The sequence below is a fragment of the Corvus cornix genome, chromosome 3 (genome assembly GCF_000738735.6).
Source record: "Corvus cornix cornix isolate S_Up_H32 chromosome 3, ASM73873v5, whole genome shotgun sequence".
NCBI classification, from domain to species: Eukaryota; Metazoa; Chordata; class Aves; order Passeriformes; family Corvidae; genus Corvus; species Corvus cornix.
In genome coordinates this window covers 22618573-22642397 of record NC_047056.1, presented here as the reverse complement: position 1 = coordinate 22642397, position 23825 = coordinate 22618573, and the positions used below count along the sequence as shown (strand labels likewise).

The following is a 23825-nucleotide window of genomic DNA, read 5'->3' as shown; positions in this document are numbered from 1 at the left end:
TACATTCTGAGAGCAGATACGCTGATGCCAGAAACACAGAAGCTCTTTCCCCTGCTTTGGTGTCTCTGCTCCTGGGTCAGATTACATTTACTTGGTAGAGGCAATGTGTCTGTGGCTAAAATATAGAGGTGAGATGCTGTAATCTGTGGGATAATCCTAGCCAGGACCCTAAAAAATTATAATTTTATGAAGTGTACAGTGACAGTGTATACAGTGTATTCTTGTAGGCCTCTTTCTCACCTTTCTGTCGTGTTTATTAAGATCTCATTCTGTAAGGGTTTTCCCTTAGTCTGAGAATATCTGTGTGCAGCAAATGCACAGAAAATACATGTTGGTCATTGGGAGACCTGGGCCCAAGACCCAGCACTGAGGGCCAGCAGAGCATCTTTCTGCTGTAAGCCAGTTTGAGACATGGCTTGTCTGACCATGCAAAGGGAACAAGAGGTCACTTGTGCCAACAGCTCATACATGGACAGCAGTACCAGGGAGAGGCAGGCACTGAAATTATGATGTCTCTGCCTGGCACAAGTGGGTGGAACTGAGGGAGGCCTAATAGCCCTTCCTCTATTGTAGGGCACAGCCAGAAAGGCTGTGACTGATGCAGTCCAGTTCTTCTCAGAATGCTTTTGGGCAAAACCACAGTAGCATGTCCTACAGCAGGGAGGTGTAGCAGAACACAGGAATATCAGAGTGGCCATCCAGTCAAACTATCTGTAGTTTTCCTTCTGGAAGAGGCCTATAGCAATATCTGGGGGAAGTAGTGTAAGTAACAATACAGATTTGCTTGTCCACAGCTTCTGGCAAGCAATAGCTTAAGCCCTGTGCTATAGGCTGCATCTAGAACACTGTGGTTTAGTAATCCCCAGTACTCACACAATCCCCTTTTGGAACCACTCATCTATCTGATGTGCAGAATGTGCTAAGCAGTGGAATTCATGCTTTAGTAATACTTCATGTGGGGAAAAAATGGTTCCCTTTTGTTAAACATATGTATGCTTTGTATATACGGTGCTTAGCACAGGGAGCCCTGAGCCATCTGGGGCCATCTGCTGATATTAGAGTGTTCCAGTACACAGGATCAGGTATGGAATCAGCAGAGTGACTCAAAAGTATCTGGAGACAAAACATCCATTTTGTCTCTCATATCATCTCATTTTGTGGTAATACTGGTTAATGTAAGACGTGCTTGGAAGCACATTGATGAAGACTTCAATTCAACGTTGTATCTGCAGACCATGTAGCTTCAGAGAATTTCAGACCTTTGCAATTGCTTAATCCTGGTTATTTATCACCTTATATCTTGAGATCTGATGGTAGAGGTAGCAAGACAGAAGGTGGGCAGTTGCATTTGTAGCCTGTAGAGAGAGGATGTTTTTGTTTAGATCAAGTGCCTTTACCATTCTTGCCTTCCTTCTTTGATACATACGCAGTAGGGCAGTGGAACAGCTGTTGTGTTTGGCTAGATATGGAAAGATTATATTTCAGGAGATCTTTAATTAAAGACAACAAGTACAAATAAATTGGTTTATATTCCACAGCTTTGCTTTAATTCTCCAAGGTTCCGTGATGAAATGTATAAACAGTGCAGTGTCAGCAGACAGGTATTTCCCTCAGAGGTTACTCCAATTCCCCATGGCATGACAGCTGCCTGAACTCTATGCTGATGTGGGTGAGGAACCTCAGCTCCTGCCTGCACATCCTTTCTGGCTGACACAGCTTGTGGCCAGGCTCATCTCTAGAAGCCACAGGAGCAGGGCTGCACAGCCTCCCTCAGGTGAGTAGTGCTTCTAAGGAGTGCTAAGCCCTGGAAGCTGAGCAGTGCAGCTGAGCTGCTGCCATTGCTTATTAGAAGGTGTAGCAAGTGTAGGACTGCTTTTTCCTGGGTGTGACAATGTCCTTTGGACAGCACAGCACTGTCAGCAATGGGGCAACAGCGATGCTCTGAGCTGGTACCAAAATCCTTGCTCAGTTCTGAGAGAGTGTTTGAGGATTTAGAATGATTCTTGTTCGGTTCGTTTCTGTTTGTTAGCGATGATGTGCTGCTAGTAAATGTTTTATTCTCCTTAAAGAATTAAGACACAGGACTAGGTCTCAACAGGTGCTAAAAACAGATCAGAGAGTCTCATCAAGGCCATGTAGAAAAGGGGTTTTTTGTTTGTTTTTCTATACCAGCAAGTAGTGCAGCCCAGGAGGAGCAGAGCTGTAGAGTCAGACAGTTGCCTGTGAGGACCTGATCTTCATATTACACAGGTTTCATGAGAGTTTACTTCAGACCACCCTTAGTCCAGATTTGTGGTCTTTGAGCCACTTGCAGTGGATCATTTGGGTTGGCTTTAGCCAGAAGCAATCTGGTTTGCCTGCTGTGTCTGCCCAGTGCCACGGACCATAGCACAGTAGGTGGGGACAGTCAGGAGTTTCATGCTCCTCATTTGAACTGACGCTAATTTAGCCACAGCAAATGTGGAATTAGGACAAGGCAAAGATGAGTGGGTAGTTGTTGCTGCATGCTGTGACCAAAGATCATTTAAGGTTCAGTCTACAGCATTTCTAAGAAAAATGAGCACCACAAGCAGTGCAGCAGTCATGCATCCTGATCACCTCCCAGCTCTGCTTCAGTACCTGCTGCTGCACGCACAGTGCAGGAGCTCGCAGTCAGTCTCCAAGCAGCTGGCTACAGGCAAACATGGTACTACTTCTACTCCTGTAAGAGTAGATAGCATGGAGTAAGAATAGGACTCTCATAGCTTGGTATCTGAATATCCCTCTATCATCCGATCCTGCTGCGAGCCCAGTGTAACCTGCAGAAATGGTGGAGGGAGAGTGATACTGTTTAAGAGTTTGGATTACTTTTTATTGTGGAATTAGAAATGATAGGTAAGTTGAGGCAAAACAGCTGTCACCAGCACTGCCACAGCCTGGCCTGATGACATGCAGGGCTTTGACCAAAGGTCAGATCTGTCTCCTTTGCTGGCTGATGCACGAGAATGGTGTCTGCCAGCTGGAAGTTGTTAATGAAGGACACAGCACAATCACAGGCTGCTGTGATAATGTGAACGCTCTTCAGTGATTTCCTTGGCTTTCTGCATTGCTGAAGAGAAGTTACTTACTGCTGATTCTCCTTAAGAAAGAGTGAGCTGACACTACTGACACTGTACTGTAACAAAGAGCTTTGTGGCAGTGTGTCAGAATGTCCCATGTCTCCCAGCAGTCCATCAAACATCGCATCGACACAGTCAATACTGAAGGTGTCAAACAGAACATAAGTGCAAATAAAATGAATACAGAGCTGCAGCATGAAATTCATGAACTCGTCTCAGCCTTCAGTACCATACAGTGGCTTGCAAATAAAAAAATAAAAAAAATATGGCTGACTCTTTTCCAAACAAGAATTTTTTCTGCAAATTGTGGTGATCCCTTGCTAGAGGTCCTACATCTTCTAGGCAGCTAAGGCTATGCTGAGTATGCCAAGCCTTTGTTTTTACTTCATATGTGCAATTACATTACTTCACAAGGACGTATGGCTGAAAAACACTAAGCTGATTGTCAGAAGGCTTTAAACTCTCCCTCATGGACCTACAGTTGAAATAACCTGTCCCAAACTGGATGCTGTATTTGGAAGCCCTGACTTTTTGGTTAAAAGTGAGCTGCTTTCTGTCCCTAGGAGGGTTGCTGGCAGCAATGTTTACCAAGGGATAGAAACTGCAGCCTGGTGCTAGTTAGAAAGCCTTGTCTTCAATCTTACGTAGCCCAGAGGGGAGAGAGGAAGAGCCAGAATCCCACAGTCTCAGAGAGCTCTTAGGGGGTTTGATCTTGATCTTTTTTTAATGCTGCCTTCCTCAATCTCTGGAAGAAACTGCACATTTCTAGTCTAGGATAGATTTCATGTACTGGAATTCTTCCCAGAGCTGGCACAGCTTCAAAGGGTTTTAATCTTGGCTGTAGAACCCACATGCTGTTGCAAAGATCCCCAGGGAAAAATAGCTGGAAACGGACAAAAGAACAACAAAGCCACAGGGTCCTCCAGGAGGCTATACCCCACTGAGATGATTCCCCAAAAGCCAGTCATACAGGCAAATCCCCCTCTTCGTTCCCTATCTTCCATTGGTCACCACAAAGCATCCTAGTGCTTGGGTTCTCTACAGGACACTTGACTTTCACAGCGTGCCCTACTGTTCCCTTTGCTGGTGAGAGCTCTCCCTACAGATGCTGAGGTAGGGCCTTAGTAGCTTTTCCTTAGTGGCATTTTCCTGTCTCTCCAAGGTCTCACAGAGCCCTCATTTGCCAGAGCCCTTCAGTCACTCAGAGCAGCAAAAAGTTCAGATGATCTCAGCTGTTGCCACTGTACAGAGAGTCCTGGAGATGAATGCTGAGTGCCTTCACCCTTCCCTTTACATGGATACTCTACTTCAGCACTCTTTCAGGCTTGGCCATAAACATTAATTTCAGCCCACTGATTTATTTCTGGGGTGTGGGGTGGAGCACCTACCTCAGCAACACGGAGCACTGAGGCCCCAGAACAGCACTTGACACAGCACTGGGGTATCCACCTGTGTATCTACACAGCAGGTTGATAAATTTCTATCTACTCTGCAGGTGCAAGGTTCAGGGGGTTCTGCCTGCACAAAAGAGAAAATACCCAGGAAACCTGAACATGCATAAACTGGTTGTTGTGGAACATGATTGGTCTTTAATCTCAAAAAGCTTGGGTCTGTTTCTACTCAGGTTGGATTGTGAACTGTCAGCAAAAAAGCGGATCAAGAGCAGTGCTGAGGTTACCTGTGAAGTTTGTCGTAGCACTGAGGAAGGCTATTAGTTGGGAAAGGAAGTTCAGTTCCAAATCAGATACCGGCTTTAACTCACAAGCCTGATCCTGCAAGCCTCACTCATTTAAGTGGCTGTCTTGCTTTCAGCAAGATTGGTCCAGCCAGCAGGTCTCAGTAGCTAGAGCCAAAAGTTTTTATAGATAACTACATCCAGGCTGGAGGGGAAAGGGAGAAGACAGACATAGCAAAACTAATTCATTTTCCACAAGAAAGCAGTAATAAAAATGAGATAGTAAGTGAGCCTTGCCCTTAAGGTTACTGAATAGCTACTGAGTTAAAGGGAAGGCCACCATGTTTGGTAATAAATGGCGTCACAGACTGCAGGCTTCAGCAGCGGTTACTATGGACACAGCTTCCAAGACAGAGACAGGCAGGAAGAGGGAGATGGAAAAGAGAAGAAACAGAAGAGTTAAAAAAGGGTTAACTGGGATTTTGAAAGATCAGTGTCTAAAAACCTTATTCAGTATAGAGTCAGAAATCCTTGGTGTTCCGAAATTCTGGCATGCTCCAAACCCTCCTGTTGGGCTGGGTGCCCCGTTCCACATCCTCAGAGATGGTCTTGATGTCACTGATGAATGGGGAAATCCTGGACCGAGATTTAAATGTTGTTAAGGAGAGGCTGGTTCTGTTCTTTGTGTTCCATTGCCTTGCAAGCTTCTTGGCCTCTTCCTCCTCTTTGATCTTCTCAGCAGCTTCCTGCAGGACGGAGCGGAAGAGCTGGGATACTTCCTGCGCTTCTGGTTCGTACTCAGCAACGACTTGCCGGAACCTGGAAGCACAGTCAAGGCACAGCTTTGATTAAAAACATCAAATTGCAGATTGCTGCCAAATCACTCTGCTAGGCTTGGAACTTGCACTTTCCTGCTAAATGGGACTCCCTGGACTGAAGGGAACAACAACAAGGAGGGGCCATGAAAATATGTCCAAAGTCTCTAAAATCACAAGCAAGCCAGGGAATGTAAGGAAGCAATGAATCACTGTTTCTTATAAGCGCAAGAAATAATAGGGAGAACCAAACAAAGCTAGAAGGCAAGTTTGAAACAGAAGGAAGTGCTCTTTTCACACAACACCTGTTAAACCAGAACCCAGTGCTATCAATAGCTTAAGAAACAAAATTATTGGACAAGTTTATGGAAAATGTCCCCATCACTGCTGATTAAACATGATTGTCCAAATGCACATCCTTGCTCAAGACAGTCCCTGAACTGCAGCTTACCAGAAGCTCAGGGTAGACCAGGAAAAGCCCCACTAGACTATCTGTTTCCAGTTCTTGTTCCCCATAGCATTACCCAATAGCCTCTAGACAAAGGAAAATCCAGTCACTTTCAGTGAAGTGGTGTTCCATCTTCCTATGGATTTCTGTAAGGTAATGGAGTGGCTCAGCTGAAAACATCTTGGTTGGCAGCACGATGCTGTATCTCTGAATTATTTCAATGCCTTCTCAGCAGAGAGCTCAAAATGGAGTTTGTTGACATTTTTTAAGCTATCTTAATACACCAAGGAAGTGAAGAATCACCAGTGTTTATTTTGCAAGTGAGGAAGACAAGATGCAGGGCAGAATAATTTTCTTGAAACCAGAATGGGCCACTGGCTGGACAATGAAGAGAACATGTCATCCTGACACCTTGCTGGGTGAATTGTCCCCATCCTGGAGAGTGTGGGATCCACTTTCAAGGCTCACACACTGGTCACGTAGATATTCTGACTGTTCTATAATAGTATGTATTTGTGACAGATGGTAATATGGCTACTCTTCTAATAAATAATCAGTTCTTAACATGAAAATTATACTTGCAAGCAGACACGGAGTTAAACTAGTACTTCACTAAAATCCAGGTATTTGTAGTTCAGGGAAGCTAAAATGTAGAAGGTAAGCATTTTGGTATTTTTCTCCAACAGAATTTAACAAGGATGGACAACGGTAGGACTGTATTTAAATAAGCCTAATATAGCAGAAGCTGATAGAATAAGATATTGTCTCTTTGGTTTTTGATAAGCCCTAGGAATATAAGAAGGAGTTTAACACATATGGAATTGCATTACTTAATAGTGTGCCAAAGGATACCCAAGATTATAAGGACAGAAAGGAAACCGAAGAGAAACCAGAAAGACTTTTTGTATATGTATATATTTTGACTCTGACTATGGAGGCCTGAAATTGGACACACATCTTGACATCCTGTTGTATCCCAGGTGTTTCTCTCCCAGCAAGTACTGGCAGCTATGTGTACAGTTGTGGAGTCACAGGTGTTGCTTGCTGTCAGCAACAGGGAACTCGCTGTCAGCAGAAGCACCAATCCCTCCCAGTGTCAAGCCAGAGCAGCTTGATACAAAACCTTCCAAAGTCACCAAAATGTTCCTTAACTGTTTCAGTTGCTTTGGATTAATTCTTAATCTCCCTCCTCCACCCCCTCACCAAAAACATCTAAACTTTGAACGTTTGGGTGCAAAAAGCCTCTGAGGTGTTGTAGTTCATGCTGGTATTTACTGACACAGTGATGCTGAACTGAATTGTGCAGAGCCTGGAATAGCAAGAGACTATCTCTTGCTGAGGGTTAGCAGACAACAGCAGGAACAGGGATTTGCTGCACATTGCAAACTTCCTTTCTGCCTTCTGAGGAGGCACTTCTGTCGCCTTATCAAAGAGCCCAAAATACAGTTTTCACAATAAATGAATTTTTCCCTTGATCCTATTTGAAGCATAGACAGGTGAGTCCATAGAAACCCAAGTCTTCATAACAGGGAAGGGAAAGCAGCTTCAAAGGATTTCTTTTTGCAGAGGTGAACTAAAATGAGTCGTTCTGTTATTTTATCTCTGTGTGTGTTTTAAAGAGAAGCACTGTCATATTATATATATTTATGTATATCAGTACATCCTCCTCTTTTGTATTGGCAATTGTGCACCCAAAAGGCCGCATCACTGCCTCCACTTTCAGAGGTTGTGTGTCATACTGCTGGGTTGTGGCTCCAGAGCAGGCAGCAGCACGTACCAGGCTATTAATGGGCCAGTGCCTGGCTCTGGGAACAAGAGGGGAAATGGATGATATGACAGCAAATATACCCCCTGAGCAGAGAGCTCTAATGCTAATACCCTGTGTTGTTGATAATGCTGCCAACCAATCCAGCTGAAATAGTTTTCTGAAATCAAGGTAACTTTCCACCTTCACAGCTATCTGCCTGCTCTCTTCTTAGCTTAGTTTTGTGAACTCTGCTGTTAAGATTTACCTCTAACTTTTCAGGATCAACACCAAAACTACTTTATATGGATTTGAGCAGGTCTAAGAAACAAAGGGAAAGCGATCCAAAAAACTGTGCCAGTCACACAATGAAAAGCCGCCCTCATTCTGATGGAGAAGGGAAAGGGGACACTTTTCTCTCCCCTAGCAGGATGAACTAACTTCACCCCTTTATTAGTGCCCACCTAACTTCAGTACCAGCACGTTTGTGTAAGGGACAGCTCATGTAGGAAGTCCAAAAGGTGTGCACACCACAAATATTTCTCAACACAAAAGATGGACAGGTTATCTGGGCTGAGATCCAGCTAAACCAATCTGTGTATCAGAAAAAGACAATGTTTTTGCTGCAGCCACCTACACGTAACCGAAGCCATCTTCCCCAGATATCAGTGAACACCAGTTGATGTGCTGGATGATCTGGCAGTCTGCTCTCTGCACAGAACATCCAGTATATAAAAACAGAAAACCACTGGAATCAAGGAATACGGGTTTTTATCTTGGGAAACAAACTCCACACCAAGCTGCTTGGTGGAGTTAAGAACACAAAATTGCACAAGGCTCACCTTCTAGCACAGGTTAACACCCTGACGCTTTTGCACGGGATAGTTTCAAACTAGGCAACTGCACAACCATGTCTAGAAACGCCTCAACAGGGTTTCCTTACTCATCATAAAAGCAAACCTATTTATCTTACTCGTGGCTCAAGCTGTGCAACTGTGGTAGCTATCCTGGAACACATCGTGCAAGTCACGCAGTCTGAGACGTGACTGCCAACAAAACTCACCTTGAACCAGCACAGAAGCCTGGGGAGGATGCATGGGCACACACAGGGATGAGCACATTCCCCAGTCCAGGCAGTGTTTTAATCACAGTTCAAACAAATTTGTCCTTTAAATTGTGACCCTCCCATTGCTTTATAGGCCTGTTAGATTTTAAGAATTCGGCCATGCTTGGCTCATGCTGGCATTGCTTTTTAAGGCGCTGTCACCTGCCTGTGTTATTCTGTAGGTCCTCTGTACAGTAGGTTCCCTAAGCACAGCCTGAACTTTAAAGACCTGGTAAATCCAATGGAAGTCCTTGGACTTAAACAATGTGCTTATAGTTCAGGGTATTCCTGAGTGCCCGTCTGAACAGAGAACTCTAAGTAGATTTAGTCATTCAGGGAAAACATGGGGTTGCTTAGTGCTAATAATTAGCTGCTGACTCCTGAATCTATATTTTAAGCAGTAATTCTGCTTGTAGGGTAAAGCTATGAACAGCTTTGCTAGAGAAGGCTCCTTGACTCCCAGGGAGTTACAGCATTCACACTAATTGCAACATTCAGGTCACACCACCTCAAACTTAAGCTTGTAATTGTAAATAAATCCATTTCTGATTTTAGTAATTTGTCTTACATTCAAGCTAACTAGCAAGGCCACTTCAGCTATATGCAATCCTTAGAAAATTACAGTCATTAACCTGTGATCTTGATAACAATTCAGATCACCAAAATTCAGGTTTACATTTCCATACTAGGGGTTTTTTGGTTTCCCTCTGGGCAGACGAGGATAGAAACCAACTGTTTCGCTTTTGCTGAAACTGAAAGAAATTAAAGAGGCTTTAACTAGCTCTGACTAGGGCTAAAGCTCTGAGTAAAGATGGAAAAAATCTAGCATTTTTTATTGGCAACCTACTATTCTGCTTGTTCAGTTTAACCATGGCAGTTAGGTACTACAGGCCTCACCAAAATCACTGTCATTTCCTTCAGCTGGCTCCAGGATTTAATTTTAAATAGTCAGCCATCTCTAACCCAGTAACCTAAAGCTAAGTTACTCCTGAGTGCAATAGCTTTATTTGCATGAGGTGAATCAGTGTCTCCAGATATCTGAGCTATTTGCAGTGTACTTGAATCCTTCCAGAATTCCAAGAGACTCAAAGAGAAGTTTCTATTGACCCAAAATACAAAATAGGCAATCTGGATCTGAAAAAAACCCCCTTTCATCTGTGAAGTGCTCTTTTCCAGCCTCCTCCACATCTAAAGAAACAAATTTAGAGAAACTTTGCCTCTCAGTAGATGAGCCTGTAGCCACAGAAAAGGACAATTTGGATAATCATTTAGACCTTTAGAGAATGAAGTGACATCTCTGACAACTCATATAAAAATGTTTTGTTCTGGCTTTGACTCTGAACTCAGAGTCTCACAGAGAAGGAGACCTTGCATGACACAAACAAAACAAACTCTGCAGTCTTGCAAGATGCCTGCTACTTGTGTTATTTAAGAATTACATGCTTGTTGAGTGCAAAAAGGACTTCAGAAAGGACCTCAGCTGTTCAAATGCCTAAAATGGAAGGGAGAGGATCAAGCTTACTATTTCAGTCAGAACCAAGGACTTTGGTATGGTACATGCTCTGCATTTGAATTTCCCAATGCAAGCTTTTTTTTTGGTGGAAGATTTTTCTAAAAGCTGCTACATATTAGGAAGTCACAGAGTACTCGAGAGGAAACATCAGCGCTGCAATGATCTTGATCTTGTTACTAAAGTACTTCACTGGAAATGTGGAGGTTTCATTGCATTCCTGTTATACTCATCTTGAGGAATTTCAGGGTAGTTACTAAAATCTCCATCTTATCTCACTTTCCAAGAAGAGAATTTATCCAATTTTGGCTTTCAGTTAAATTGCATGCTCTTTCTTTCTTCCTCCTGTGTGTTTTCACCTCCTAACATGGCAAGCCCCATTCTTTTTCTTTGTTTCCTCGTCAGCAATGAAAATTCCATGGAATCACAAAGCTCTCAGTTAGAAGGTAGAAAAGAAGAGAGGTCAACTCTTAACATTTCCAACACAAAATGAAAGGGTTATTGAATAAAACTAGGACATATTAGTTTAAGACAAGCAAAACACGGGTTTTTATGACAGAGTTGTTAAGTTCAGGAGTGGAACTCTGCCACAGGGTGCCAAAATGTTAAAAATTTACATGTGTTCAAAACAAGAGAAGCCTCCACGACCTAAACAACTGAAAGGAAAAGCCACATCAGCCAATTATGGACAGAAGGTCCACTTGTGGCTCCAAGAGTCTCCCAGTTACAAGGCACAGTAAGTTGGATGCTATATTTGAGGTGGTGTAGTTGTCCCTACTGTTGGATTTGCTTCCTTGTCCTTTGCTCTTCTCCTTACCCTGGTGCCACTGGCCACTCTGTCACATACAGACCAACATCAGATCAGCCAGACCTTTGACCCAATCCAGTTCCACCATTTTTGTGGCTGTGCTAGTCCCTCCTCAATCACAGAATTGAACCAACAAGGTTATGAAATCCTCTTTTTTTTTTTTAGTGTGGCCCTGCTAACCATGCAAGCTCTGTAAAACACGCCACTTCTTGAATCATAGTGTAATACAATTTATGACAGCACCCTACAACAGCAATTTGTAAGAGGAGTTTTAAGAGGATGGTTTCAGCCTTTTTCAATCATGCCCACACAGAGTCCACCAACGTTGCTGAGTACATTTATCTACTGCTGGCAGTATGCTGAATCCTGAACAACAGTGAACAACCATTACAAGCTGCACTGAAATCACACATCTTGCATGATCTGTCTCAATTCCAAAAAAAAAAAAAAAAAAAAAAGCAGAGCAGCAAGCAAGTTGTATATGGCTCAGCTTTACTTTCCTGAAGAGGATGAACCTCGGGGCCTCCCAGCACCAGCAACCAAAGCCTGCTGTCATGGAAATAACCTGTTTGCTAGACAGGCCTTGCTCAGTGGCCCTGGGGATGGTAAAGATCGCTCTGAATCCCAAGGGTTTGAAGTAGCTTGTTTACAACATAGCTTGGAGTTATGCAAATACAAGGCAGGTGCTGTTCCCAGCAAATTTTCACTGGAGAGGTCTTGGTCACTGAATGATCCCAAATCTCTACATCTGCCACCATGGCAACCTTTGCAAGAGCCAAGGCTCTGTGCCAGGTTGCTTCCAAGGCTCAGTCCCAGGGAAGATGGGGGCTAGAGAGGTAATTTTGGCATTGTTTCCTGGCTACATCCACTGTAAAAGAGAGGACCAGCTGTTTCCAACCCTTTTACAGTTGCAGTTCAGGAGTCATAGATTCATTTGTTCAAGGGAAAACAGGTGCCAGCATATGCAGTGAGGGCTGAGGGCCCTCTTGCATATCTCCTGCAAGGACTGTCTTCAAGTTTAAATCGAGGAATGAGGGCTCCAGTGTGAGGGGGGGAACACCAAAGGAGGTTGTTCAGAGTCTGTGGAATCTCCACTCTCAGAGATATTCAACAATGGACAGGACAAGGCCCTAAGCAACCTGATCTAATTTTGAAGGTGGCCCTACTCCAAGTAGGAGGTGGAAGTACATACCTCTAGAGGTCCCTTTAAACCTCAGTTTCTCTAAGATTCTAAAGTCTGAAGCAAAAAAAAGCCATCACAATACTGAGATGGTAACTGTTCATGAGGTGAGGTAAAGCTGCTGTGGCTACTTGGGAGCATAAAAGCACTCAAGCCAATGTCAGAGGGAAATGGCATTTAGTAATTTCTTGAAGGAAATGATGTTGTGTTAAACTGACTTAAAACATGAGATTTCCCTCTTTCACAAAGACACTGTCCCAACCTGACTTACAATACAGGATGCCAAGTTTTGGTTCTCTTGGTCCTAGCAGCTCTCCCTCTGTCCTCTCACATCTAAAAGAGGAAAGGGGGAAAGGAAAGGTCTGTACCATCCCATCTTTTACCGTACCTGAGTATGACAGGCCCACAGTAGGAAGGATGTATTTTGGTGCACATATCCTCCAGCTGCAGCCGTTCTCCAGGGCTGATGTCATAGCTCTGCTTTGGGTAGCTGACCAGCCAGCCGTAGTCCACCCCGGTCTTCATCTTGCGGTATTCGTTCTCCCGCTCTCGCTGCTGCTTCTCTGCATGCTTGATCTGCCAGCTCAGCTCCATCATGAGCGTTTCAACCACCATTTCTGTGGGGTTCCTCTGGGAAATGCGGTTTGGGGGCTCATTCCACCTGAACCAGGATGCCAATGACATAATGCTGTGTGTCTTCTCTGGGAGCAGGTTGAGGGTAGAGAGGGAGAGAAAAGAACAATGGCATCATCAATACACCTCAGCTGAGATCATTCTTCCCCCCACACCCCTCCAGTCTGTTGTTAAAATTGCTACTGGATAACCACTTGGAAATAATTGGTGCTGGGCACCTTGAGAAATCTCACTCATAGCAGCCAACTTGCTCAGAGGGCGAGACAAAGGGTGAAGAGGCACTATCTCCCTTAACTTCCACTCACCATGTAATTAAAATGAGTCACAGTCCTCACACCTTAAGTCAGGTTACAAGGATACCTTGCTCCCTCCAGGCTAGGCTGGGGAAGCATTCTCCTGCCCACACACAGGGCTCGGGCTCGCAGGGCTGAACCCTCATTGGAGGGCACAACCTTGCAGCAACCCTACCTCTAAAAACCTCAGTGCACGGAGTCAAACGACTGCTGGGAGCTACATTCTAGCCAGGAGATCCTTAGGGAGGAGGCAGGGTAAGTGACCTGGTGCGGTGGGTTGAAGCTGGTGCCCACCAAAGCTCTGTATCACTCCCTTCCCCAGTAGGACGGGAGAGAGAAAATGTTTTGAAAGGCTCGTGGTTTGAGATAAGGACAGAGAGAGATTACTCAGCAATTACTGTCAGGGGCAAAACAGACTCGACTTGGGTATATCAGTTTATTACTAATCAAATCACAGTTCAATAATGAGAAATAAAACCAAATCTTAAAACACCTTCCCCCCACTCCTTTCTTCTTCCTGGGCTCTGCTTTACTTCCAAATTCTCTACCTCCTCCCACCTGGCAGCACAGGGGGTTGGGGAATGGGGTTGTGGTCAGTTCCTCACATGTTGTCTCTGCACTCCTTCCTCCTCAAGGGGAGGACTCCTCACATCCTTCCTCTGGCTCCAGTGTGGGGTCCCTCCCACGGGAGACACCCCTCCATGAATTTCTCCAGTGTGAGTCCTTCCATGGGCTGCAGTTCTTCATGAACTGCTCCAGCCGGGGTCTCTCACAAGGGATGCAGTCCTTCAGGAACAGGCTGCTCCAGAGGGGGTTCCCCGTGGTGTCACAAGTCCTGCCAGCAAACTGGCTCCAGCATGGGCTTCTCTCTCCATGTGGCCACAGGTCCTACCAGGAGCCAGCTCTGACATTGGCTTCCTACTGTGGAGGCACAGCCTCTTTTGGGCATCCAGCTGCTCTGGCATGGGATCCCACACAGGCTGCAGGTGGATCTCTTCATGCCTCTGAACCTCCATGGGCTGCAGGAACACAGCTGCCTCACCACAGCCTTCACCATGGGCTGCAGGGAGATCTCTGCATCTCCCCATCACTACCAAAACCTTGCGACACAAACCAAATACACCTGGGTAGGTTTGCTGCCGCTGTAACATCAGCAGCAGAGCTCGCCCCTGTCTGGGCAGCACTCACAGGAGCATGAGCCACGAGGCCAGGCAGAGCTTTAACCATTATTTCGCAAACATGCTGCTACTGCAGAGGCTACAGCACCTTTTAGAAGCTGAAGTCTGACCATGAACTTTGCTGCAGGAGCACTCCTTCAGCACCACCACCAATGCCAAGGGAGCTGCGGCTGCTCTGAGAGGGAAGCAGAAGCACACCTAGGTTTAAACTGTTGTTACTTCTAGGTGAGATGTTTCTCCTGCTGGGGAGTTACCCAGCACTGAGAAGACAGAACAAATCACATCAGTTGGCTCAGAAAAAGATGGAATTAACTCCCCACCCAGCCAATCCGTTCATGTTGTCCCTTCAGGAGGACAATGCATGGAACAAAGTTATTACCTATTGTACTTGTATTTAAACACAATGGAATCCAAAACAGGCACTAGGGAGCTGAACAGGAGCAAAACAGCATCTGTTTCTTCACACAGTGCACTTACGTGCCTTGTTGCTCCCTTCCATCAGCCCCTGGGGAGAAGCGGTGGCACAAATAATGATTGCAGCTGGGATTACAGAAAGGCTGCTCCTGGCAGCAGCCCAATCAGGACATGGCGTCAAAAGTTAACATGAGGGCAAGGGATTAAAGAGTCTGATTCTGCAGGGCCTGAGCAAATCCTCACTATTGGGACACAGACAGACACAAAATGGAGAAAAATATGCTTTTGATTTAAGCTTCCACATTGGGGTCTAGGGCCTTTAGTGAAAATAAAAATCACCAAAAGTTCATAACTACACAGTACTCCCACTAGAGCTGAGAGCCATGAGCTCCCAGACTCCCTAGACAAGAAATGATCAATAGGATTCTGCCATGACTGCGAGGAAAAGATGCTTCCATGCATCATTCACTTGTCATAAAGTAGCCTGTTCTCTTTCAAAAATGTTCATACTGTGTAAATACACCACACCATTAAAGGAAAATGCTCCAAAAACCTGGATAATCTGTACAGTGTCCCATGTTTGAAATTATTTCAGGCTCTAATGCTTAGGCTTTTCTAGAATCAGGAAGTTTTCCAAACTCCATCAAAGGACTAGTTTCTCTAGTCCTGTATCCTACCTCTCCCAGCAAGCAATACCAGTTTCTTCAGAAGGCAGACATAAAAGGGCTGAAAACTTCCACAGGTCACAGATGCAGCTACCTCTGAGTGTCAGGCCGCAGGTACTCTCCCGAGACTGTATAAACAGGCACACCTTGGCTGGTTTACAGTGCTTGTAAGGAGAGATCGCTGGAGTGACTGCTGGTGCCCTTGAGCATCAGCTGTGATCATCCTTGTGACAGCACTCGCAGTCAGCAGCTGCTGCAAGTAATCCTGCTCCTGTCTCATCTCTATGCTCTGGAGGAGGAGGAGCAGCCAGTCCTTCCATTTGTGGTTATCGCCAGGGTGACTCCAGCTAACAGCTCCCACACCACCACGCACAGCTCCAGCGTCTGCCGCTGGCTAACTCGTCCCAGACACAGGAACAAACTCAGGCTGGAACTGATGTGCTGACAGCTTCAAGTCCGTGATCCTGCCACTCCAACGTGTACCTGGCTCTTGCTACATGGTGGCCTCCACTCACTGTTACACATTATTAAGGATGAAGACCTTTTCCTTGGTCTGATCACCCCTTGTGTAACAAAAGTGAGGAGCATAACACACCACGAGCTGTTGTAAATAAAGTCTCCTATTTCTTTTCAGCTTCTGTGATGACAGTAATTTTTGTAAGCTGTTCCAGGTACCTGACCAAATAAGGTATCATTATTATTTCCATTTGTGCCTTTGTCTGATGAAGGTGAACATGCCCTTCTGTATTTTAATTCTGGCTATGACCTGGTCTCACATTGATTTAACTCTGCTGACTTCAGTGGCATCGGGGTAAATCAGTATAAAGCATTTCAGTTGTGGAGCTGAGGAATACCCTTCCAGCTATTCCTAGCTCACCAGCTGTTTCATTAGAAGAGGAGCAAGAAGGGAATTTAGTAGTCACACTGGGAAAGCAAACAAGGAGACTTGGGTTTTGCATGATCCTGGGCTGTTCTTACTGCCATTATGGTTTTTAGTTCCACAGATCTCCCTCAAAGCAAGGCATTCTGCACAAGAACCATTGCACTAGCCCTAGTATTACAGAGAATAAACAGAAGAATATTTTGGATACCTTGTCTGCTGATACCAATGCCTGCTAAACCGGAGGCTTGCCCAGTCCCAGAGCTTTCAGAAAGCTCTGGTAACAGGCAGATTTGCTTTTGGTATGGGAACCTGGATACTGCTGACCCCAAATGGACTTCCACTTGACTGCCATAAAAAAATCTGCTTCCACAGTGAAGCCTATAAAGGAAGGCAAGCACCTCACCTGCAGCTGAAATAGCCTGTTCTCAAATGAAGGAAAATCCCATGCAAGCGTTTCAGGCACACTGGCAGCTTGTGCTGGCTGTTCCTAAGGGAGCCTTGTTTGTATGAGATTGTTTCCTTCCCCATCTCTCATCCATCATCTCCTCCTTTTGAGAGCTGGCAATTGGCCATCTCTATTTAGCAGGCTCAACAAGCCACCACTCTTGCCACTACTGCTCTTTGCAGCCTGCAGAAGATACTGTGGGCTCCATTAATTGTGGCTGCTGGTTTTAATTTAAAGTTCACAGGCAGGCTAATCATTAACTGACTCAAAATAGCTTTTCCATGTGGAAAAACTCAAAAGGACTATTGGCAAGATGTGGACAACTAAAGAAAGGCAAAAGTTACAGCCTGACCTTCTTATTAGGGCAAAGGACAAATTTACACTTCGCAAGCATTCACATTAAAATGATTTTTAAGAAGAGACATTGTCCCAGCTGAATACACATTTCTGTTGCACAATTTGTCCATTTTCTAATTCCTTGTAAGAGGCTGTCCTGGGAGCTGACACAATCCAGTTGATGAACTACTCTGGTGTTATTCAAGCAAAATTTCCGAGGGGTTTATGGAAGTTCCACTCTGGAAACAGATCTGGGTTTCAAGACTTTGGTATCATTGGCCCTAGACCTTTGTCTAGAAGACAAGCCTTCCCCTCACACTGTTGGTTGCAAGTCTGACCACATAAAACCTCACAGAGTTTTAAGCACACATTTACCTCAGCTATGCTAAAGTCTGGAATACCTTTCCTTCTCTCTCTCTCTCTCTCTCACACACACACTCTCTCTCTGAGGGGTTGCTTCAAATTTTAGCAATTGCTAGTAAGTCCATCTGAGAGTTTTTCATGTAAATGTTTCCTGTTATTCTGCCTTTCTTCAGAACTCATTTTTGTTCTCTACACTGTCAGCAATTCCTGCATTTTTCTCCTCATGTACTTTACAGCTTTCTCCATTCTTTTCTCAGAGCATGTTCTGAACAATCTCACCTCATCTTCCATGTTTTTACCTTCTTCCATGTTTGCACCTTCTTCCATGTTTGCCCAAGTAATTTCCCTTTCTTGCTCCAAAGAGTGCACCAAAGAATCATCAGAAATATCAACCTTCATGTGCCTTATCTGTTTTTTCACCTTCTTCAAACAGGATTTCAGCTCTTCCTGGCTCTTTCACCAGCAAAGGGAGTATGTTTCCTTGGCCTGCTCTCTGGCTGGTCTTTGGCCAACTGGAGGCTGTTCATACAACCTGACAGCCACAGTCTCCTCCAGGCTCTTGCAGGCTGGATCACCACTTGCTAAGACTTGTTACAGCAGGGCTGCTTTCTGGTAAACCATGAGTCAATCAGCAGGGCCTGTTTATGAACTTCTGAGAATAAAAAATTCCTTTCCATTGATCTTTCTGCTGGTTCTCATCTTGTAATGCCCTCCAGGAGGGGAGAGAAGTATGCAGAGAGGGGGAAATGTGCATTTTGAAAAAAATGAGAATAGAATAGGACTCCATAAAGGTATGTTCTAGGTTTGACAAGTCTCCTGTGATTTGCCTTTGCCTTTGCAGTCCAGGAGTGCTGCTGACAATCCTGTGGGACTCTTGAGAGCCTTAGGGGTGTGGTAATTGTGTAGGAGCAGAAGGAGAAGCTTTAAAGGGGTTAGGTGATAGGAGCCTAATCCATAATCCAGTGATGTCAACAGAAGGGTTGTCACTCAGCTGTAGATAGATTTCCAGGAAATCCACCATCATGCAAAGCATACCAACAAACTGGGCTGAGCAGCTGGGAAATGCCTTCCCTGCCTTCTTGTGGGTGGTCGTTCCTCACAGCTACAGTCAGAGAGCAGAATTTGCTCATGCAAGATACCCACTTAGCCTTTTTCCACACATGCCAGATCACAAGGTCACAAACAAGGAAATTTATTTCTAAAATAAGTGGCTCAAATCTGCCAGTTGTCCCCATAACTATACTTTTTAAGAGACACATATTCACGGGGAAAAGAGATAATGTGAAAGTGCAGAACATATTAAACATCATTTTAAATTATTTACCTCTTTAGTAAAGTTTGGATTATGTTGTCCAGGAAAGTCCAGTATCCTTCAGATAGCAAAGGGTATCTAGTATCTGTCTGGACTGGAACTCACAGGTAGATTAAAATTGGTTTGGCTACGCCCATCTCTGAATTCTGTGCTAACTGATGCAATGCTTAACCAGCTGCTCAGGCAGAAATTGTGGTCATGGCTATGCTGCTGGCTCTATCTGCATGAAGTAGCATTAAGTAGCAACAGCATCAAAGATGAACCTCAAAATCTATTTCTCTTGTGATGAAGATATTTTAATTTTGTTCCAAAGAATCTTAGCAAGTTCTAATTAAGAAACTGCTGCCAACACCTTCTCAATTTTATTTATATAGTCTACCATAGCTTTGTAAAAGAATCCCTGTTCCCTGTTCTCCACCACTTTCTGGTTTGTTCAGCCTGGAGAAGAGGAAACTGAGAGGAGACCTCACTGCAGTCTACACCTTCCTCACAAGGAGAAGCAAAGGGGCAGGCAGTGACCTCTTCCCTGTGGTGCCCAGTGACAGGACCCAAGGCAGTGGCCTGAAGCTGTGTCAGGGCAGGTTTAGGCTGGATATTAAAGAAAGGTTTTTTCACCCAGAAGGTGCTCGGGCGCTGGAACAGGCCTCCCCAGGGAGGTGGTCACAGCACCAGGCAGCCTGACAGAGCTCAGGGAGCGTTTGGACAACGCCCTCAGGCACATGGTGTGACTCCTGGGGATGTCCTGTGCAGGTACAGGAGCTAGACTTCAATGATCCTTGTGGGTCCCTTCCAACTCAGGATATTCTATGATTTTTTTTTTTTTTTTAAGTTACTTGCCATTATTCTCTCCATAGAGAGAGTTTTACCTTACCAGGACCCAAAGAACCCTAATTCCTATCTGTCTGGAATCTCCTTTCTTGTTCAGTAACATGGAAGGCCAAGGTGTTTACAGATACTTGCCATGTGATTGTAATCTCAGTGGAAATTATTATAACCTCAGCCTGAGATGCTACGAGGTAATTAATGCTGAAAAAGCAGTAGGTAGAGCTTTTCAATCAAGAAATTTAAAAGCAATGCAAATACCATGATATTAACACAGCAGCATTCTTCATTCTGACCTGCAGAATAAAGAGAAAGAACTTTGGAGGACATTCAGAGGTCTGCTTATAGACCACAACAGAGAATCTCTGTTTTGCTTTATAAGCACACCGATTCCCCTGTTGTGATGGGCACAAGCTATTTCTGGACTAAAAAAATTGAAAATCACAGTGGTTAAAATGTGTCCAGGTACATGACCCTGTTACAAGTAGCAAGGAGCTTTGAATAACAGAAGCGCAGGGGATGAAGCAAATGCTTTAAATGCAACCTTATTGTCAAGTCTTTGTGGTTGCGGGTGTTTAAGGACAGCCAAAAGCCCCTTCACAGCAGTGTCCAGGAGGGAGCCAGCTGTGACAGGGCACGGTGGCACCCAGCAGGCTCTTGCCTGCCAGGCAGTGCCCGTCTGTCCCCGGCAGGGCTGTGCTCACGCTCCGACCCGCCTGCCCCGGGCTGGCAGCTCCCGCTGCTGCCCGGCCCTGCCCCCGCCTGACAAGCGCTCCCAAAAACGTGTGAGAGCCGTGCTGCTGTTCAGCATGCAGCCCCATCTCCGTGATCGCTGCTCTCCAGCAGGCCTGGCATGCACTGTCAGCAGTACAGAAATGGACCGGCTCTTTGTCTGCTGCCATTGCCACGGAGGCTTGGGAGTCACTCAAGCCTTCAGTGAACACGGTGAGAAAAGGTAGCTGATCTAACAGGTGCGGCTTCATGATCTACAGCAAAGCTGCACTAGTGTAAAACAGATTTGCCTCGTTGAAATAAATCAGACTTCTGTTGATTAACTCCAGAAGAAAATCCGGTCTGCAGATCTTAAAGAAAGAGTGAAGGAAGGGTCCAATAACTTGGAGCTCTCCTAATGCCTGGGACTCTCTACAGAAGACAATCTTTGTGTTATCTGCAGAAGCAAAAGGGTGGGTTCTACTCAAGTCTGCTCATGGAGCAGAGCGGTATTTTACAGTTTATCTACTTACCAAAGCAAATGAGTTCCCTTTGTTGAAAAAACAGGAGTATTTTCATGCCAAATTCTCACTCATGCTTGAAATAATGTTTCTAGTAGCAACCATAAAAGCACTGTCATACAACTTACACTAAGCCGTTACTTAAACCTACAGAAGACAGGATGTTAAAGCACACTGAATGGCTCTGTTTGGCTGACTTGTTATTAAAGTCCTATATATTGCTCAGATCTTGCCACAGTGGATCAAACACACCTTCAGTTCTATATCTTGCTTTGATCTCTGTAGACTACAAAGCCAGGTTTCTAATCAGGACAGAGGGATGTAAAGTATTCTTCACCATTCATTCAGCTGTGTAAATGAGAGTTCAGAAGGTAGCACAGACCCATAGCTTTTCTGTTATTAAAATTATTCAAACCACCAGAAAAAAGTATTCTGCAATAAAGCTGTAAGAGCATCTGATGGAAGGCTCCAATACAAAAGGATTTCAGAATTAAAACTCTGAGAGATCCCCAGCTCATCCTTCTCTATTCTACTAATAACTACACAGTGTTATTAAAGGGGCAGCAATGTCACAGATTGGAGTTTCTAATACTGTCGTCCACTGCAGATACTCATATCTATAGAATTATATAAAGAGATTGAAACTCTGGCTCAAAGGCATGTTCCACTTGTCATCAGGGGATGAAATTTTTTTATTCATATATTGTGGCGAAGACCAGACTAAGTGCTGTGAAAATGGGCAGGTGAGATGTGCATTCTCCTTCCAGGCTGAGGACTGATTCTTCTGTGAAAGCAGGAGTAACTCATTGCATCGTAAGGTGAGAATGCATTTCAACAGACACCTGTACATTTCTGTTCAGGACTGAGCCTTAGTTACAGTATCTACCTGAAAAAATATTGACCGAAGATCCCTGAAGTCTCACTCTGCCTCGACTCACTGCAGAACTACTCCTATAGCGAGAGTTTTCTCTGTACTGCAGAATACTAGGACCAGAGTTAAAGTTTGATCATTGTCACAGGAGCTATTTAAAAATACACTTTGTTTTGAAATTAGCAGCCAAAGGAAGAATGCTAAATTCACAGTTTGAAAACTTAAGCCTGTCTCTGCCGAGATCGCACACAGCATTGGCAGCACCTGGCAGAGCTCTGGGAAAGCTCATGCTTTCCACCCTGCAGTAGCTGCGTGTCCCACCTGCGGGCATGGAGAGAGCAGTCACTGTGAGCAGCGAACAGCGCTGTCCTGACACAGGTTTTAATTAATGTATCAGCATTAGGAGATGTACAGTGTGCTCTATCCTTAGTCACACTGCCATAACTCCAAAGTTGTCTGACTGACCTTACTGGTACCTCACCGGGGTTAATAAACACTGGACTTCCGTGCTGCAGAGACACTTAGTAGGGCAGGTGTCTAACCAGAGAGATTTTTTAAGTGGCATAAGCATAAGGCAGCATAAACCATGCTTTCCTCCTCGACTGCCTGTCCTTACGTAACCAGTAACCCAGCGCTTATCCATGATCCAGGCAGCCGTTCCCGAGCCCAGCCTGGGAGAGCTGTCAGAGTGTCCCGGTCCCCTTCCCTTCCCTTCACTTCCCTGCCCACCCATCCCGCCTCACCTTTGGCACCAGCGCTCCCGCTGCTTGTGCGGACAGACGGACCCAGGGCGAGCCGAGAGGGTACCAGGAGGAGGACGTGGCTTGAAGTTAAGCCCTCTAAACTGGCACAGCAGGCTTAAACCCACACTGGGGTACGGATTAGCCCTGGTGACGGGATATAACAGCTGGGTTTACGGCAGTGCTTTGGAGCGATTAGGGCTTGGGCCAGTACCTCCACAGACACGGCCTCCCGGCAAAGAGCCGGCACCTCTCGGCTCAGACAGATTTCGGCACCTGTTTAAAAGTCCCTCCAAAACACGAAAACTTTGTGGGGTTTTCTAACCTGCAGCTGAGCCGGCCCTTTGAAGAAAATGCAGGTACTTGAGGGCACTGGGGCTTTCTGAAGGCGGCACGGCGGGGTTCGCTCCCGTCGCCCCGGCCGTGCCCCCCCCGGCTCGGTGCTCGGGGCATGTCCCGGCGCTGTCCCGGCGGAGGCGGCCGCACCCCGCGCCCTGCCGGGAGCCGCTCGGGCCGGGCGATGGGGAGCGGGGACACCCCAGCCCCGGGCTCTTCGCCGCGAAGTCAGCGGTCCCCTCCGCTGGACACCACCTCCGCCCCGCCGGGCACCCCGCCCGCCGCCGCCGCCTCCGGCAGGGTCCCCAGCTCCTCCTCCTCCTCCTCACCGCGGTGCCCGCTCCCGTCCCGCCGGCGCCCAGCCGGGGCAGCGCCTCTCGCCGCCGCCGCTCCGCCGAAGTTGAGCGGAGCCGCCGCTCCGCAGGCCGCCGCCCCCCGCGCCCCGCCCGCGCCGCCGTTCCCATGGTGACCACGGGAAGCCCGTTCGGTCCAGGGGCGTGAGCTCCGCCCGGGCATCCCACCGGCACCGGTACCGGCACGGCGTCAGGCCCCCGCGGGGACTCGCTGCTGTAGATTGAATTTGCACCGACAAACAACGGCGCAGAAACTGGATCTATTCATTCATTCCTCGCCAAGTCCTTTGGGAACAGAACAGAACAGTCTTCAGCCACAGAAGCCACAGGGGTTTCGCTGGGTTTGGAGGGGTGAAGGAGGATGAGGGGTCGGCACGGGAGCTGAAAGGGCATGGGGGAGGAGAAAAGGAGGAAGGTTTTTACAATTAGGGAGGTGAAACTCTGGCCCAGGTTGCCCAGTGAGGAGGTGGATGTCCCATCCCTGAAAACATTCAAGGGCAGGTTGGAGAGTGCTTTGAGCAGCCTGACCTACCTGAAGATGTCCCTGCTCATTGCAGGGGGGCTGA

The 23825-nt window shown here is 46.0% G+C and overlaps 1 protein-coding gene across 5 annotated transcripts; it reads right to left on the bottom strand.

The window, feature by feature from the left end:
- Positions 1 to 1520: 1520 nt before the first annotated feature.
- RD3 (RD3 regulator of GUCY2D) lies at positions 1521 to 23289 on the bottom strand. 5 transcript variants are annotated; one of them, XM_039568785.1, is made up of 4 exons: positions 23236 to 23253; positions 22574 to 22717; positions 12772 to 13084; positions 1521 to 5592 (listed from the first exon to the last, which is right to left on the bottom strand). In XM_039568785.1, exons 3-4 carry the CDS (start codon positions 13065 to 13067, stop codon positions 5295 to 5297), a joined length of 594 nt encoding a protein of 197 aa, XP_039424719.1. In that variant the 5' UTR covers positions 13068 to 13084; positions 22574 to 22717; positions 23236 to 23253; the 3' UTR covers positions 1521 to 5294. The 5 variants fall into 5 exon arrangements, with proteins under 5 accessions (XP_039424719.1, XP_039424720.1, XP_010391926.1 ...); XM_039568786.1 differs by lacking the exon at positions 22574 to 22717 and having other exon boundaries at positions 23236 to 23289; XM_010393624.3 differs by lacking the exons at positions 22574 to 22717; positions 23236 to 23253 and adding an exon at positions 22896 to 23157.
- Positions 23290 to 23825: the final 536 nt, after the last annotated feature.

Excerpts from the sequence above, each read along its gene's own strand:
- RD3 (XM_039568786.1), bottom strand. The coding sequence starts at position 13,067 with ATGTCATTGGCATCCTGGTTCAGGTGGAATGAGCCCCCAAACCGCATT. Across the intron at positions 5,593-12,771 it reads TGTGGGCCTGTCATACTCAG|GTTCCGGCAAGTCGTTGCTG; the intron begins GTACGGTAAAAG and ends CTGTGCTTCCAG.